The 18,236-nt window shown below is 39.4% G+C and overlaps 1 protein-coding gene across 1 annotated transcript in view; it reads left to right on the top strand.

Annotated features, from left to right (window-relative positions):
* cacna1g (calcium channel, voltage-dependent, T type, alpha 1G subunit) overlaps positions 1 to 18,236 on the top strand; it is a 634,394-nt gene that overhangs the window by 354,064 nt on the left and 262,094 nt on the right. The window contains 3 exon segments of the mRNA XM_055150510.1: positions 898 to 1,057; positions 9,880 to 10,174; positions 16,140 to 16,232. Coding sequence (XP_055006485.1) covers positions 898 to 1,057; positions 9,880 to 10,174; positions 16,140 to 16,232 — 548 coding nt within the window.

The following is an 18,236-nucleotide window of genomic DNA, read 5'->3' as shown; positions in this document are numbered from 1 at the left end:
TGTTTGTATTCATTACATGTCAAGTCTAGCCTGGGAGATCCCCAAATATATGTTATTTTATTTAATCAAAACTAGATAGCAATTAGATTTTTTACCCTCAGTTCTGATCATGTACCACTTCTGTGTAGCCCAGGGGTATCTCTACCAAAGTTTGTGGAACCACTCATCTGACTCTTTGAAGAAAGTTCCAAAGTTTGATTTTAACTTTACATGGAACTGCACCTTGTGATTTCATGAAGCTGTAGTTTTCAAGTTAACAGCTGCTTTTACTGGGATAATCCATATCTGAAATCATCTAAATGATTCTAGCAAAGGTGTCTGGAGTTTAAAAACACTGTGGAGCACTTCCTGTATTACCACATGACATCACAAGTACTAAACTCAGCCTAAATGCGCAGGGTTTGTGTGTTAAATGAATGAAACCAAACACAGCTTCAGGTCTGTTTGTGATGTTTATGGTTTTGACTTTTGATGGAATTGTGCAGGTGCCACCTCCAGAAAGTTCCTTGTGTTTTGTGTGTTGCTTTAAATCAGATCTATTAAACAAATTCGACTTGTTTGAGGTGCGGTTTTGTTGTGATGATGTTTACGGTGACATCAGCTCCCAGTGGGTTTCTAAAGCAGAATACAGTGGAATTGTTTCTTTTATTAAATTGTTTTGGATGAATATTGAGATTTATAATGTCCAAATTAGAAGATAATGACCCATGGCTATCATAGATTATAACTACAGTATACAGCAGACACAAGCATATTTTTACTAGTTACTTTTTTAATGTATTTTTGTGAGGCTGGGTTTTTTCAGAGGCTTGATTGCTGTTTGTTTTCTGCAAATCTGGCAACCCTAGTCTTTGCCTCCTCGCCTCCTCATGTCCTCTGTTGTCTTGTCTCTTGCAGGTATGCGTATCCTGGTCACTCTGCTGCTGGACACTCTGCCCATGTTGGGGAACGTGCTGCTGCTCTGCTTCTTCGTCTTCTTCATCTTCGGCATCGTGGGCGTGCAGCTGTGGGCGGGGCTTCTGCGCAACCGCTGCTTCCTGGAGGACAACCTCTCCTTGTGAGTGCACCGGTCTCATGTTCTACCTGCGTGGGTTTAGGTGGATCTGGAGAGTATGGGAGGTTACAGTGTCAAGTGTTAGAATTTTGAAGAAACACCAACGTTTTCGTATTTATATCACTGAAAATACAACAGGTTTCCATAGAGATGCGTTTGCTTTGCATAGAAAGTTCCACAAGCTTTAAATGCCCAGTATAGGCTCTGTTCACACTTCCAGACCAGGAAGACGTTTGGAAAGATGCAATGATGACTTCCGGTGGGCTCTGTTCATGGTAGTAAGTCTAACAAAATCTAGGAAAAATGAGAAAATGTTTTCTTCATCTCCATGTCATTGTAGTGCTCCGTTATGTTCAGCAAATCAACATTTCCACCCATACCTCATCATTTCCCCCGAACACACAACTTCGAGTGCAGTGGGTACATGCAATTAGAAGAGATGAGGCACCAAATTCAAGATGATTCCAAACAGTACATACACTACCGGTCAAAAGTTTTAGAACACTCAAATAGTTATTTATTGCAATTCAAGTCGTGCAAGTCCAATGAAGAGCTTGAAATGGTACAAAGGAAAGTGTAGAATAACCAGAGGTTAGATGGTAAAGCTTGAAAACATGGAGTGTCCAGCACAGTGTCCAGATTTAAACCCCATCGAGGTGGTTTGGAACGAACTGGACAGAAGAGTGAAGCAACCTACAAGTGCCACACATTTATGGGAACTTCTGCAACAGACTTGGGAAGAAGTTTCTGAAGAATATTTGATTTCTATTCTAAAAAGAATGAGCCACGAGTGTGTTCAGCTGTTATATCTGCCAAAGGTGGACACTTTCATCAATCAAAAGTTTAGATATACCTTTCTGGTCAACAGTAAACAGTAAAAAAAAAAAAAAAAAAAACTGGAAAAAGTGTGGTGTTCCAAAACTTGTAACTGAAAGTGTACGTATGCAGTCTTCATTTAAGCGCTGATCACGTTTACTTCAGTGGGTTTGATCACAGCCAGTCAGTGAGCCCAGTGTTGGGAACTACACCAGAAGTTGTCATCGCATGTTTCCGAACGTCTTCTTGGTTTGTGACATAACCGTGAATAGAGTGCAAATGTAAATACGTCATGTAATTATTTAAGTATCAATATGAATACTTCATATAAATATATATATTTTTAACAACAAAATACATGTATTATTTGCCAAAAAGTAATAAAAAAAAAATAGGCCAGGACGACGTTTGAGGATTGACTTTTGAGTAGGTTCGCGTGCCTTAGTTTGATGTCCCCTGGTGTATGGAGTTTAAAAACACAGTGGAGCACTTCCTGTATTACCACATGACATCACAATGTAGAATAGCGTGTTTACAGTTTGAAAGAAGTACTGAATTCAGCCTAAATATGGGCTTTTTGTGTTAAACATGCGTGAATGAAACAAAACACAACTTCAGGTCTGTTTGCGATGAGGAAACAACATTATAACATAATATGGGCCTTTTAAACACATTTATCTCCATAAACTGATCAGATCTGTGGAGAGTTGAGCGTAGTTACAGTAAGAATGTTTTACAAGACAGCAATAAAATCATTATTAAACACAATAAAGCTGAAACAGAGCACAGTTTCTATAGTCTGGTTCTATATGGGACTTCTGGAATGATCATTTTTATTCTGATCTACTACTTGTATTTACGTCCGCGTGCCAGCTTTATGGGGGACATACACAAGGTGACAAGCCCTCTAATCATCGCATTCATCACTCGGCCTAATGCAGCTCAGATAAACAAGATGTATACGGAAGGCCCCCGCGGTTACGCCGGAGGTCAAGGTAGGACGCGGCATCGGAACCTTGAACCTAGGCACTAAATCGGGGCCCGCCACGCTAAAACCAGTCCGACCCAGTGGTTATGGAGACCGGTGATGGATGGGGCCCGGTAATGAGAACGGCCCCCTCATGTGGTCCACTGTGGGTATGACGGATTCATGTTCCAGGTGTCAGTGGATCCATTAGTCTCCATGGGATTTATGGTCTGCCCGGTGTAATTGAAATTCATACGTAATAGAGAGAGTGAGCAGGCTTATTTTTTTCATCATAGTCATCAATTTTATGACTTATTTCTGGATGTGGAGAAGCGGTTGAGATGTCTGGGTCTTAAAGTGCTTTTGATAGGCTTTCATGTTTTTCTAAGTCTTACTTTGTTTGGTGGGATAGTACCTGTGGTTAGTATTTACGGTTGCATATTGAAGAATTTGGTGGATTGAATATTGTTTAAACCAATATCCTATAAATTGGTGTAACACATTTTTTACACAGCTGTTATAACAGTTATACAGTACACATTTTGATATTTATATATATATTTTTTACCATATGCTCTCAGTGTCAAAAGGAAATTAAATGTATGTCATCTCTCCTCTAGTATCGGTTGATATCAGGTATTGGCAGTGTTGAGAAGGTTACTGTTAAAATGTATTTCCCTACAGATTACAGATTACATACTCCAAAATGTAGTTTGTAACGTAATCCATTAAATTACTTAAAGTGAGTAACGTAATATGAATCTGACTACATGAATGTAGCGACCACATCCTGCAAATTCTTGTTTGTTCTCTTCAAACTGGTTGTTGAGCCCAAGTCTCCATGAACAGACTTTTGTTTTACTGTAGAGAAGCAAAGACGAGGATCTTAACATAAGATGTGTTGTTTTGTCTGCTAAAAGAAAATAAAAAGCCCAGACTTTACTTAAACATATTAAAAAATATTATTGATAGAGAAATGATTTTTATATGAGATCACTGCTGCCTTCAATTATGTCCACCTACTGTTAAGTTCATTTAAGTGTGAAGTGTCATATTGTTTAGACCTGTATTAGTCCTGGTTTTAGTCCTGGTTTAGTTCTAGTTTAGTTCTGGTTTTAGTCCTGGTTTAGCTCAAAATGTGAAAACAGAAAAATACCACCCTGTAATCCATTTATTTTAACAAAGTAACTGTAATCCAATTACCACTCACTGAAACAGTAACTGTAACTGAATACAGTTACTCATCATTTGTACTCTGATTACGTAACTCCGGTACATGTAATCTGTTACTCCCCAGCATTGGGTATTAGCAGATACTTCAAGGTGCACTACAATATGTAACTTTTTTTGTTCCGGGTCCGTCACCTGCTTGTTTCTATGGAGATGTCATTGCTCTACCTGTAATGTTCCACAGTGTGACATTAAACAGCTCTACCTTACATTTATTAAATTACAGGTGGTTTTATAGCTCAAAAATACCTAGAAAAATTAGAATTAACATTCTGATTGTCGCCTCTCCGCAGATCTGATGTGTAACTTGGTCTGGTTTGGTCTCTGTGAAGATAGAAAGGTTTAATGCCATACTGTGAAACATTTCAGACCAAGCAAGAACATGTTCATGTGGAAAAAGCTGCACAATGCACCTTAAAGCCAAAGAATCTACATTCTCATTGGAACAGAAATAACTGGATCAGAGCATCGTTATAAATATTTATCATAGTTTTACATCAGTTAAGTGGCAATTTGTGGGAAAGGACTAAGAGAGAAAAAAACAAAACAAAACTACAAGTACATAGAATATATAAGTAGCTGAGCACTGAGTTCCAAAATGGGAAACCTCTATCTATGTCATTAATGCTGAGAATTTCATCCCAAATGCAGAAACAATTTAAGCACAAGGAAGACATTTTTTCAAACAGATGTTAATTGAAAAAAAATAAAAAAGGTGTTGTCTAAATTACACAACAGTTATGATTTGACTAATTGCAATAAATGACAAGGTTTGGCCCTCGTTTGCATTATGGTTGTATGTACGCCATGTCCAAACAGGAAGTAAAATTATACCTTCACTAAAATTAAAAATAATACATAAATAAATTAATGGTCACACCTTAAAACAAAGAAATGATCTATACAGCGCTTTTCATGACACTCAACACACTTTACATATCATTATTCATTCACTCCACACTCTATTGTAGACACTGACGGAAGCGCGGCTGCCAATCCGCATCATCATCCTCTCCAACCACCACTAACACACACGCATACCAGGCAATGTGGGTGAAGTGTCTTGCCTAAGGACACAACAACAGTTTTTGCCAATGCCACCCCACTGTGGCACCCGGAATTCCCAACAGTCTCTTATTAAAGTATTACCCAGGCTTCTGAGATCGAAAAGTCCTATTTCTGTGATATTTTTTCTAGTCTCAAACATTTGTTCAAATGTATCTAGAATGAATTAGTAACAGGGTATAGATTTTTGACGACCCTGGACCATTACCACGGGAAAGAAGACGGATATTTGTATATTTGTATCTTTGTATCGTGGTCATACCGGTTTGTCAAAGCCTGATCCCGTCAGATCTCAGAAGCTACACCGGGCCTGGACTGGTTAGTACTGGGAAAATCAGGTACCACAGGGGGGCAGCAGTTGCAAAAACGTTGGTGTGTCCTCAAGCAAGGCACTCCTCCATTGCCTAGTATGAAAGAGGTGTGTGTGTGAGTGTTGGAGGGGTAGATGGCGCAGATTGGCAGCCTCACTTCTGTCAGTCTGTCCCAGGGCAGCTGTGGCTACAATAATAGTTTATTACCACCGAGTCTGGAGTGAATGAATAATGATCTGTAAAGCGTCTTTGAGTGTCCAGAAAGGCACAATAGAAAACTGATGCATTATTATTAATATCTAAAAGTACATTCATATTTGAAAATACAGTACACTCAAACAGTGGCGCAGAGTGTAGGGAGCAGTGTAGGCGGGGGTGGACTTGAGGCAGGAGTGGACTTGAGGCAGCAGTGTGCTCTGTGGATTAGCAGAGTGAGAGACGGACAGGAGGCTAATCAGTGATGCCAGCTGTAATTGTGTTTACATCCACCAGGACAACAGTCTGCACTGAGACCTGCACTGACAGAGAGAGAGAGAGAGAGGAGGAGAGAAAGAGGGAGGGAGGAGGAGGAGGAGCAGAGAGGAACAGAGCGAGAGAAAGAGAACGATAGGGGAGAAAGAGAGGGAGCGAGAAAGAGAGAGTGAAAGATATAGACACAGAGATGGAGAGAGAGAAGAAGATATAGACAGAGAGATGGAGAGGGGGGTGGCAGAGAGGGACCGAGAGAAAGAGGAGGTAGAAAGCGAAAGAAAAAAAAGGGAGAGAGGGGAAGCAGAGAGAGAGAGAGAGAGAGAGAGAGAGAGAGAAGAAGATACAGACATAGAGATAGAGCGAGAGAAGAAGATATAGACACAGAGATGGAGAGAGAGAAGATATAGACAGAGATAGAACGAGGGAAGAAGATATAGACAGAGATGGGGAGGGAGAGATAGAGAGTCAATATAGACAGAGATGGAGAGAGAGAGAGAAGAAGATATAGACACAGAGATGGAGAGAGGGAAAAGATAAAGACAGAGAGAAGGAGAGAGGAAGAAGAAGATATAGACACAGAGATGGAGAGAGAGAAGAAGGATATAGACACAGAGATGGAGAGAGAGAAGATATAGACAGAGAGATGGAGCGAGGGAAGACGATATAGACAGAGAGAAAGAGGAGGTAGAAAGCGAAAGAAAAAAAAGGGAGAGAGGGGAAGAAGAGAGAGAGAGAGAGAGAGAAGAAGAAGATATAGACACAGAGATGGAGAGAGAGAAGAAGATATAGACAGAGATAGAGCGAGGGAAGAAGAAGATATAGACAGAGATGGGGAGGGAGAGAGAGAGAGTCAATATAGACACAGAGATGGAGAGAGAGAGAGAGAAGAGAGAGAGAAGAAGATATAGACACAGAGATGGAGAGAGAGAAGAAGATATAGACAGAGAGATGGAGAGAAGAGAGAGAAGAGATAGAAAGAGAGAGAGAGAGAGAGAGAGAGAGAGAAGAGATGGAGAAGAGAAGAAGATATAGACACAGAGATGGAGAGAGAGAAGAGGATATAGACACAGAGATGGAGAGAGAGAAGAGGATATAGACACAGAGATGGAGAGAGAGAAAAGATAGACAGATGGAGAGAGGAAGAAGCTATAGACAGAGATGGAGAGAGAGAAGATATAGACACAGAGATGGAGAGAGAGAAGATATAGACAGAGATAGAGAGAGAGAAGATATAGACACAGAGATGGAGAGAGAGAAGATATAGACACAGAGATGTAGAGAGAGAAGATGATATAGACACAGAGATGGAGAGAGAGAAGAGATAGAGACACAGAGAGGAAGAGAGATATAGACAGAGATGGAGAGAGAGAGAGATATAGACACAGAGATGGAGAGAGAGAAGATATAGACACAGAGATGGAGAGAGAGAAGAAGATATAGACACAGAGATGGAGAGAGAGAAGAGGATATAGACACAGAGATGGAGAGAGAGAAGAGGATATAGACACAGTGATGGAGAGAGAGAGAAGATATAGACACAGAGATGGAGCGAGGGAAGAAGATATAGACAAAGAAATGACTCTCCATTTCTTTGTCTATATCTAGATGGGGGAGAAAGAGAGGGAGTGAGAAAGAGAGAGCGGAAGATATAGACACAAAGCTGGAGAGAGAGAAAGAGAGAGAGAGAAGAGAATATAGACAGAGATGGAGAAAAAGAGAGAAGATATAGACAGAAATGGAGAGAGAGATCAGGATATAGGCATAGAGATGGAGAGAGAGAAAGAGAGAGAGAAGATATAGACAGAGAGAGAGTGAGAGAGAGTGAAGGTATAGACAAAGAGATAAAGGAATATAGACACAGAGAGAGGGGAGGCAGAGGAGAGAGAGAAAGTGAGTGGGGAAGAAGAGAGTGAAAATACGATGGAGAGAGAAAGAGGAGAGAGATGGAGAGAGAGGAGGGTAGGGAAGAAAAGGGAGAGAAAAAACACGATTGAGAAAGAGATGGAGAGAGAAAGATTGAGAGAGAGTGATTTGCCCATATCTGTGACTGCAGCAAATAAGAAATGTCAACACACGTTTCACAGGTGGGTCATTTGCATCCTGAGTGAATCAATAAATGAGAAAAAAAAAAATAAGAATAATACAAAAAAATACAAAATATATTCTTTATTTATTTATGGATTATTTGTATTTATTTGTATTTTATTTTATATTTATTAATTTATTTTATTTTATTTTTTGAGATTACAATACCCCTATTACAAACAAAATAGCAATTCATCTCAAAAAGACTACTTTACTATACAAGTTTTTTCTTTCTTTTCTTTTTTTTACCTTTTTAGTCCTTATTAACCTCTCTGTCTCCCTGGAAACCACATTTGGCTCCGGTACAAGATTCAGGTGCAGTGTGGCGATATGGGGCCATATGGTGTATTTAAGCCCTGTTTAACACAATACAGTCTGCACAGAAATGACACAAAAGTACTTTAAACCCGGGTAGTATTTTGGAACATAAAACTTTCTATTGATCTAGGTATATTGTTAAATTAGCCTTGTGAAAAAGCAGACAAGTACGTGATACATTAAGGTCAAGTTACAGGTCAGATCTGTAATTTGGCTTGAGGATTGGATTTTTAAAATGTATTTTCAGATGTACTTTGCTTGTTGTTGAATGCCGTACTGCGGGACATTCCAGGCGAAGCAGTAACATCTCCACGGAGACAAACCAGTAGGGTAGTGGTTCCAAAACTTTTTGCCTTGAACTCTGAGTACGTGCTAACTTGTGTGCCTCATGCACACTGCAAAAAGTCTTATTCCTCTGATAGATCATTTTACTTGTCAAGTGAAATTTACTCAAATCATGATATAAAACTTTCTTAATTCAAGTGATCTTAACTTGGCTAGATTTTATTTTTAGCGGTACACGCAACACAATTGACATTTTTAATGTTTTGATGATTAAAATGTGCGTGTTTCTTATGAACTTTGCACAAGAAGGGTTTAACAAAGACTTTTAGTATCACAGCCATGATTTAGACATTATCTTTATTGAACTGTATCGAATCGATTTGAAATATATCGAATTGAAAGCTCAGTGTATCAAGATATGTACTGTTTCGTATCGGCAACTTCTTAGTGATACCCAGTCCTAGATTTACATATTTTAAGTACAAAAAGTCTTGTTCTGTTGGTAGATCAATTTAGCCAGGCTGGCGCCACCTAGTGCCTCTGCTCAATTTCATTTCTCTCCAGTGACTAAGTCAAGAATTGAAATACACTAAATGTTTGCAAGAACACTGGAATTTGTAGACTGTGCACCGACCAATCAGCGAAGAGCTGTGAAGCCATGATGTCAAACTCAAGCGCCTGTCTGGGTCCCTTTTGTGGAACAGCACAACAGTAAACAAAGAGGTCGAGATGGATGTAGAAGATACAAACATCGCATTTTTTATTACACCTTTAATTCTCAAGTTCATCTCGCAGAAATGATCATTGACAGACATGTTCACTCTCTGCTTTGTTTGCTGTTGTGCCGGCAATTAAATGGACACTACTGAGCGTTCCAACGCATTACATACATCACGACCAAATAGCAGAGATTGGTTAAATAAAAAAGTACCCGTCTACTGTTGAGCGAATGAATTCTAATGCTGCGAGATCAGATAGTTTCCACAAAGTGAAACCTGCTGATGGATCAGTCTAAGATCTTATTTGTGAAATTTACACAAATCATGATTAAACTTTCTTAATTCAAGTCATCTTAACTTGGCTGGATTTTAGTTTTTGGAGTGGTGTTCTGTTTTTCACATTTTTGCAGGTCCTTTATTAAACAAAATGGACTCTTGTGAGCGTTGAGCCATGTTAGAATGCTGTTATCTCCTCAAAAATACACCTGGAGTTGTGTTTTCTTTCTTCCTTTAAACCAGGTTCAGCACATTTAACTCATCTCTGTCCATGTCTTCCAGCCCTCTTTCTGTCGGACTGGCCAACTACTACAAAACGGAGAACGATGACGAGAACCCGTTCATCTGCACCATGCCCAGGGACAACGGCATGAGGGGGTGTGAGACGGTGCCCAGGCTGTACGAGGAGGGCGGAGTGCAGTGTAACATGGACATGTACTCTTACAACAGCACGGACAACACCACCTGCGTCAACTGGAACCAGTACTACACCAACTGTTCAGCCGGACCCGTCAACCCGTTTAAGGGCGCCATCAACTTCGACAACATCTGCTACGCCTGGATCGCCATCTTTCAGGTAAATGTTGAATATATTTGAATGTTTGAGCTTGTGTGAGCCTGGAACTAAGAAGAGTTGGGATAGATAGATAGACAGATAGACAGATAAATAGGTCAGATCTTGAGAATCCCTAATCTTGTACAAATGTGGAAGCTAAGTAGGGTTGGGTTAGACCAGACCTGGGCACTGTACAGCTCTAAGACCACATACGGCCCTTTGGTTGACTCTGACTGGCCTGTTTAAGCTCTTTGGAATTTCAAAATTAAACATATTTTATAATTTTACCTCATGCATCGACTAAAGCTGCATTGCTTTTATTTTAGAGGCGTTTTTTTAAATGACATTTTTTTGTAAGGCAACCTCACTTTTTCATTGCTTAGTCAGAATATAAACTCTTACCAGTCTGAGCAGCTCATCAATACAATGCTATTTACTGCTTTTTATAAAGAAATACAATTAATATTACAGTATTTTCCACAGTATAAGGTGCTCTGGATTATAAGGCGCACTGTCATTGAAATTTTTTTCACATATAAACCACACTGGACTATAAGGCGCATTAAACGAAACACTACAGTTAGATAAGCCAGTCAAAGTTTATTTAACGCGTTCGCAATAACTCTCAACTTTGTTCAATTGTAATGTAAAGAAAATACTGTCTGAGACGCTAAACTGTTAGTGTATTCACAATAACTCAGAATTGTTCAAACAGTTGGGTGATTACGGCGCCCAGCATGCCTGCATCCCTCTCGTCATTATCCGAGTCAGTGTGGTTACTGTTCCCTGGCAGTTCAGTGATGATTCTGGTCTTGGTGAAAGTTCGGACCACAGTTGATACTGATCCTTAGCCCAGGCGTCCACGATCCATTGGCAGATCGTGGCGTAAGTCGCTCTGCGCTGTCTCTCTGTCTTGGTGAATGTGTGTTCTCCTTCTCTCATCCACTGCTCCCACACAGCTCGCACTTTCACTTTATAATAGTCTTGAGTTTAAAGTCGGTGTTGTAAGTGTGTCTCTTGACAGGTGCATTTTGATATTAAAAAGAATCACAGTATGTATTACTCCTGATGCTCCTGGATGCCGTAGCCATAATGCTGCAAGTGGTGTGGCTTTGTAGTTTACTAAAGTCGTACTAAGGCACCCGAATAAATTCATGTATAAGGCGCTCTGGATTATAAGGTGCGCAGTCGTTTTTGGATGAAATTAAAGGCTTTTAAGTGCGCCCTATATTGTGGAAAATACGGTATGCAGAATTGAGTTAAGCATTTTGGCCGGGCCCTCCACAATATTTTTTTGTTTCTCATGTGGCCCCATAAAAAAATAAAATAAAAAATTGCCCACCCTTGGGATAGATGGATGGATAGATAGCTAAATACATAAATAGATAGATATATAGATAGATAGATAGATAGATAGATAGATAGATAGATAGATAGATAGATTAATAAACATTAGAATAATGCAAGTGTACCCGAATTAGACAAAAGGCTAGTTTTCATCATCAATCCTCCTGCCAGATAGGCTCCATAAAAGTTCATAAATTCTAGTAAAAGTCAATTTGTAAAAATACAAATAACATTCAAATACAACGTTATATATTCACATGATCATACAAAAAATAAATAAATACATAAACTTTTAGTGCTCACATGTGCGATTCAAGTAGTCACTTATTGGGTACATAGACAGACAGACAGACAGACAGACAAATAGGTCATATCTTGAGAATCCCTGATCTATCACAAATGTGGAAGTTGAGCAGGGTTGGGTTGGGTTAGATGGATAGATGGACAGATAGATGGATGGAGAGATAGATCAACTTCGACAACATCTGCTACAGCTGGATAGCTGTATTCCATGTAATGTGTTTTGCAGTACTTTGAGAATGTCCGATCTTGTCCGAACTTGGAAGATGAGCAGGGTTTAGATAGAGAGATAGAGAGATAGATAGAGAGATAGATAGATCAACTTTGACAACATCTGCTACGCCTGGAGAGCCATATTCCATGTGGGTTAGATCTTAAGAATGCCTGATCTTGTACAAACTTGGAAGCTAAGCAGAGTTGGGCTAGATGGATGGATGGATGATAGATAGATAAATACATAGACAGATGGATAAATAATTAGATTGATAGATAGATGCACAGCCAATGTTACTGTTATTTTGATTTATTTCATCAATCATCCCAAGTCCAGAGTTTGGACATTCCTATTCTTTGCTCCATTGGGAGGACAGTAGCTTAGGTTGTAGAACACTCAACCTCTGATCCAAAGGTCAGTGGTTCAAATCCTGCTCTCGGCATAAACAAACTTGGTAGACCAGTTAAATTCAGTGACCCACAGACCGACGGTATCGTATATGATTCTTAGGAACATGTTTTATATAACCGCGCATAACTTTCCAACCGTAAAAGATAGAAACTGAGAGTTGCGGTTTTCCGAGCATATTTATACCGGAAAACAAGTGTCCAATAGGAACTTTGTTTTCCGCCAAACACATGCGCTCCATCTATTTTGATTGGCCCAAACTTTGCCAAAGAGTTTAGTGAGTCAAGATGTTCGACAATTGAAAAAGCCGCTCTAAGTGCAGTTATTTCTCAAATAAATGGCAAATTGCACATCTCTGGCTGTTTTTAGATTGATTGCAGTCCAAATGTACAAATACAAATGCAATAAACACCATGGAAATGCAGGAAGTGTTGTGGCTTTAGTTTAGTTTAGTTACAGACTTTTTTTTTTTTATTATTTCCAAAAAGTAGTTTATACATGTTTTTTTTTCTTTACATTAGTATTTCTGACCCTATAGCTTTTATTACAGCCATATGATTCAACTACGGCAGCAGATTATGAAAAAGCAGGTTGTAATGAAAAAAAAAAGAAGATGTATAACACTTCATTAGGGGGTAAAACGGGGAGTTTTAAAAGCAAAATTAAGAAAAAAATCTAGGCGAGGACAAACAATTATAAAAACATTTTTTAAGACAACTGAAGGGTTTTGAGCTGAGAAAAAGTTTATGATCTAAAACTAGGTAAAAATCACCAACAAATCTGACATTTTTGACAGTTGTGGGTCCCTGTCAGCTGAACATGAGCAGTTTGTGATTACGTTGCGCTCTATGAGAAAATTTCTCTCTCGGCCCACGGGATTTTTTCTGCTAAAGTTCCAGTGAGTGGCCACTACGTCAACTGGAGTCAGCTACAAGCAGCAACACCCTATCCAATTATTTTAATAGATCCATGCTTGGGCAAGACACTTAACTTTTCTTGGTTCCTTGATGTAAAGTACTTTGAAGGTGGAAAAGTGCTATATAATTGTGATTTTATGGCTAATGCAAAGAAATTATTGTATCATTTTAAGTCATGGTTTAGTCCAAGTAGACGTATGTAGAGCTATTTTAGACATTGCACAGCCCTTTTAACTTTGTTTAGATCCGGTGGTACTCGGAAATCCAAGTTATGATGGTGGGTGTCCAACTTTTGAGAGGCGTTTTTTAAAGGAAAACGACTTGAGTCTTGTATCTTGTAAGTATTTGATATAACGTGACATTATCATATTAAAAGATTTGGACACTATTAAATCCTTAACGCCGATCTATAACAGACAGAGAGACTAATCGCCCAACATCCTCGGGGGAATTAGTGGATTAGCCTGTCTGGTCTGGGCCCTTACTTTTCTGCTCCATTTGTGCTCTATCTCCTCGTCATCTGTAAAGCTCTGCTCCATGAGGCTGCATTCATCACTGTCCGAGCGTGGAGTTTAAATCCGCACCGCACGAGCCAGATTCTCACTCAAGTTTGATTTTGTGTGGTCCGAATAGAGGAATCCTAGGTTGCTTTTCTGTGATAAATATTCAAACAGAGTCACTTTTCTGGTCCATCAAATGCTTTTCTATGTGGAGATGTTATTGCCTTGTCTAGAATGTTTCAGTTTCAGTATGACGTTAAAACCTTTTATCTATATGGAAACCAGACTAGACTAAGTTGCAGGTCAGATCTGTGGAGAGGCCTGTATTTTTGAGCTATAAAACTGTCTGCAATTGAATAAATGTGTCCATAGGAACAAGCAGGTGACAGACCCCAACCAAAAAGTAATAATGGCACTCAAAATGTTTTTAAAGACTATGTACGCATTGTTTTCCTGTGTACTTGAGCAAAATTTATCTTGCCCCAGTACAGATAGATTGCATACATTGCTACAAACAAATCCTGAAGTTAAAAAAAGTGCTTTTAAGCACATCAGGGTGAATAATTAAGATGATCTGAATTCATAGGGTAAGTGAGGAAGAACTTTGGACCACTGCAAACCATTTCAAATGAACTATTTCTGTTTCTTTTTATGTTTTTAAGACAAGGTTAAATTCTGTTCAGTCAGGTTCACTTTTCAGTTCCTATGCAAGGCTTTTCAATCTTGAATTTGCTTGTTCTTCTTGTGTAAGTGTGCAGAATTGTTAGTTTTTCCATCAGTTAAAACCAGCTAAAAGTCCTGACCAAAAGCCTGGCTCAAGAGCTTGATGAGTCAAATGCAGAGGCCATATTTTCTTCTGATTTTGAATGTTGTGTCAGAATCCACTCGTAGCTCCAGCCACTTAGTCTCTTAGACATTAAACCATGACCGAGAAACAACTATCAGGTATCAGGTAGAAGTCCTTTACTCAAGGTTCACAGCCAACAAAGTCTCCAGTTGGATAAAATTGTCTGTCTGAGGTAGCTGTTTCTTAGGGTTAAGGTTAGGGTTAGGGTTTCTTTGGTTAGGAAAACCAAAATTCAACTTTTTTTTTTTTTTTTTTTATGAATTAGTTGGTATGTTTTTCTTCTTCTCAGTTCTTTTTGAGCAAAACACGAAAAACCACACTGAGAACACATGGTGGACATTTAGAAAAGTCTTATCTAGTCTAATGTCAATAGGCCCTAATCACAGAGCCGCCTGGGTAGTTATAGTTCTCTCAAAAACTGTGGATCGGAACTTCCTGCTCCATTTATTGTGTATAGTCTCTATCCACGTTTATGTCACAAAGCACAGAGACATTTGGAAACATGCAACGACAATTTCCGGTGTAGTTACCAACACTGGGCTTGCCGACTGACTGTGATTAAACCCACTGAAGTAAAAGTGATCAGCAGTAAACAAACATGACGGAACTCTACACTGACATGGAGCTGAACAGAGACCACTGGAAGTTGTCATTGTATGTTCCCAAACATCTTCGTGATTTGTGACGTAAGCGTGAATAGAGCCTACTGGGAATTATGCAAAAAATAAAAAATAAATCAATTGTTAAATATTAGACAGAGGACATCAGGTTAAGACCTTTGCTACGATGTAACTACTTCACCGGAAGAAGCTTCTGGGTTTAGAAAAGTAGGTCTTTGTGTCTTGAAGCTAGTGCTCCGGTGAAGTATTTACATTATAGCAAAAATCTTAACTCACTGTCAGGGATTATCCATCTGTAACCTGCTGTTCTCACCTGCTATCAATGAACGGAGCAGGAAGTGTGTATTTTTGTGCAGCTTTTGGGAAAACCGCAACTAGTCAGGAGGCTCCATGAACAGCTCGTATTGTCTAAGCTTGGGCAGAACGGTCCGGGTTAAATATCTAACTGTGGTGTAATTTTTCTGACAAGCATTGTGATCGCGAGTAGATTTGCAATTTCTGTTGTATTAATAGGATTCTGTCCAAAGTTCACATTTGAAAAGCGTTCCGTTTTGAAAGCGTTGACAAAAAGCCTGCAATATGAACTGACAAACTAATATGAGAGTCACATTTCAGAGCGTATTTGTAAAGCCTGCAGCCTGTACGGTTCGCTAATTGCGTCCATTCAAACTGCATTTTCTATTCAAGAGACACAACTCTCACGTAACTTTTTACTACTACTACTTTATTATTTTTACTTTTGACTGTCATGTGAGTCTAACCCATTGTACTGCTGATGCGTTGTTCCATGTTGGATTGATCTTCTGACCTTCTTGCGCTCTGCTGTCCTACAGGTGATCACGCTGGAGGGCTGGGTGGACATCATGTACTTCGTGATGGATGCGCACTCCTTCTACAACTTCATCTACTTCATCCTGCTCATCATCGTAAGTCATCTCTTCTTGATCTTAAAGAGCCAATATTAGACTATTATCTGATCTATGTTATGATATTGTTTTCTCATCAAAGAGAGTTGTGTTTTGTTTCATTCATGCTGCGTTCTACTTTTAAACAGAAAAGACTCCACCTTGTGATGTCATGTGGCAACAGAGGAATTCTCCACAGTGTTTTTAAACTCAATGCATCTTCACTAGAATCATTCATTTCAGCCCTGGAATTTCCTAACCAGGCTGGTGCCACCTAGTGCCTCCGCTCAAATCCATTTCTCTCCAGAGACTAGGTCAGGAATCGGAATACACTAGACGGTTTGCAAGAACCCTGGAAGTTGTAGACCGCGCACCGTCCAATCAGTGAAGAGCTGTGAAGCCATGACTGGGTCAGTTTTGTGGTACAGCACAACAGTAAACAAAGCGGTTGAGATGGATAGAGACGAAACCATACATTGTGTGTTGGCAACAATTCCCAAGATCGAGGATTTAAAGTCAGAACAAAGAGAATGTTTGGTGAATTTTATCGGGGGAAAGACGTTATTGTCCTTCTTCCTACATGATTTTAGAAAAGCTTAATATACCAGTTAGCCCTGTTAACGGCGCATTACATAAGTCAATACCAAATAGTAGTGATCGGTTAAATAAAAAAGTACCCGCCTATCGCTGAGCTAACGAATCACGAAGTGAAACCAGCTGATGAATCAGGCTAGGAATTTCCATTTCTACTAAACAAAACTACCACTTCATGACATCACAAGGTGGATAAGAGCATTTTGAGCTTTTGAGATGTAGACAGATTACACTGTGCGCACAATTATTAGGCAGGTGGGTAGTTTGACCATATCATGATTTTGGTGCATATTCTCCAATTCCAAGCTCTATAAACTTGAATACTTAGTGGACTTAAGCAGATCCAGTGATGTGCATTTGTCTAAGGAGGGAAAGTGTCACCTAAGGAGATCAACACCCTATATCAAGGTGTGAAGAATTATTAGACAGCTTTTCTTCAGGCAAAATGGGCAAAAAAAAAAAGATTTAAATGACCATCAAACGTTTTGTTACAAATAGTAAACACTGTCACAAGAAACACGTCGCAAATTAACTGCAAGAGATTTGAGAAGAATCAAACATGAGTCTACCAGGAACCCGTTACTCTCCAGCGCTGTCATATTCCAGAACTGCAACCGACCTAGAGAGCCAAGAAGTAGAAGGTGTTCAGTGCTCAGAGACAGGGCCAAGGTGAGGAAGCCTGAAACCCGACCATCACTGAACAAGAAACATGATCTGAAATATCAAGGCTGAAACGTCAAGACCGAAGACAGATTCTTCAAAGCTTTCATGGACTGATGACATGAGAGTGACTCTTGACGGACCAGATGGATGGGCCTGTGTCTGGATCAGTAATGGGCACTGAGCTCCACTTCGACTTTGACTCAGATTGAAATGTATTTTGGTAACTGTAGGGTTGACTTTTTATTATAATTGTCAGAATATATTTATGATAATGCAACTGTTTTTATTCTATTCTGTTCTAGTCCTGGTTTAGTCATGGTCTGGTTGAGGTTTGGTTCTATTTTTAGTCCTAATTTAGTCCCAATTGTTATGTGGTGTGTGAGCAAGTGTGAATGCAGCCTTAGTGTTATGTGCTCTCTTTCCTTTTGTGTCCATGGAGATGTTATTGCTTGGCCTGGAATGATTCACAGTGTGGCATTAGATCCACAAATCTGTCTTGCGCTTATTGTTCAGGACGTTTATAGCCAAAAACACCTTGAAAGTTCTTTGTGTGAGTGGACATGATTAAATGTAATGTCGTCTTGTGCAAAGCAATAACATCTTCATGACAAGCAGATGGGTTCCCTTTAACCAAAAAGTTACATAGGGTGAACTTTTAAAAGAACTGTATGTAGTCTGCAATCCTATAACTTTAGCAAAGATACTGCAATCACAATTACAGTAGAAGATATTTTTTCTCATTCTCAACAGGGATGTAACAGTAACTGA

The sequence above is a fragment of the Boleophthalmus pectinirostris genome, unplaced genomic scaffold (genome assembly GCF_026225935.1).
Source record: "Boleophthalmus pectinirostris isolate CB_2022bp ecotype Guang Dong unplaced genomic scaffold, ASM2622593v1 HiC_scaffold_14, whole genome shotgun sequence".
Lineage (NCBI taxonomy): Eukaryota > Metazoa > Chordata > Actinopteri > Gobiiformes > Gobiidae > Boleophthalmus > Boleophthalmus pectinirostris.
The sequence above is the reverse complement of the archived record's forward strand: the minus strand, read 5'-3'. Positions and strand labels throughout refer to the sequence as shown.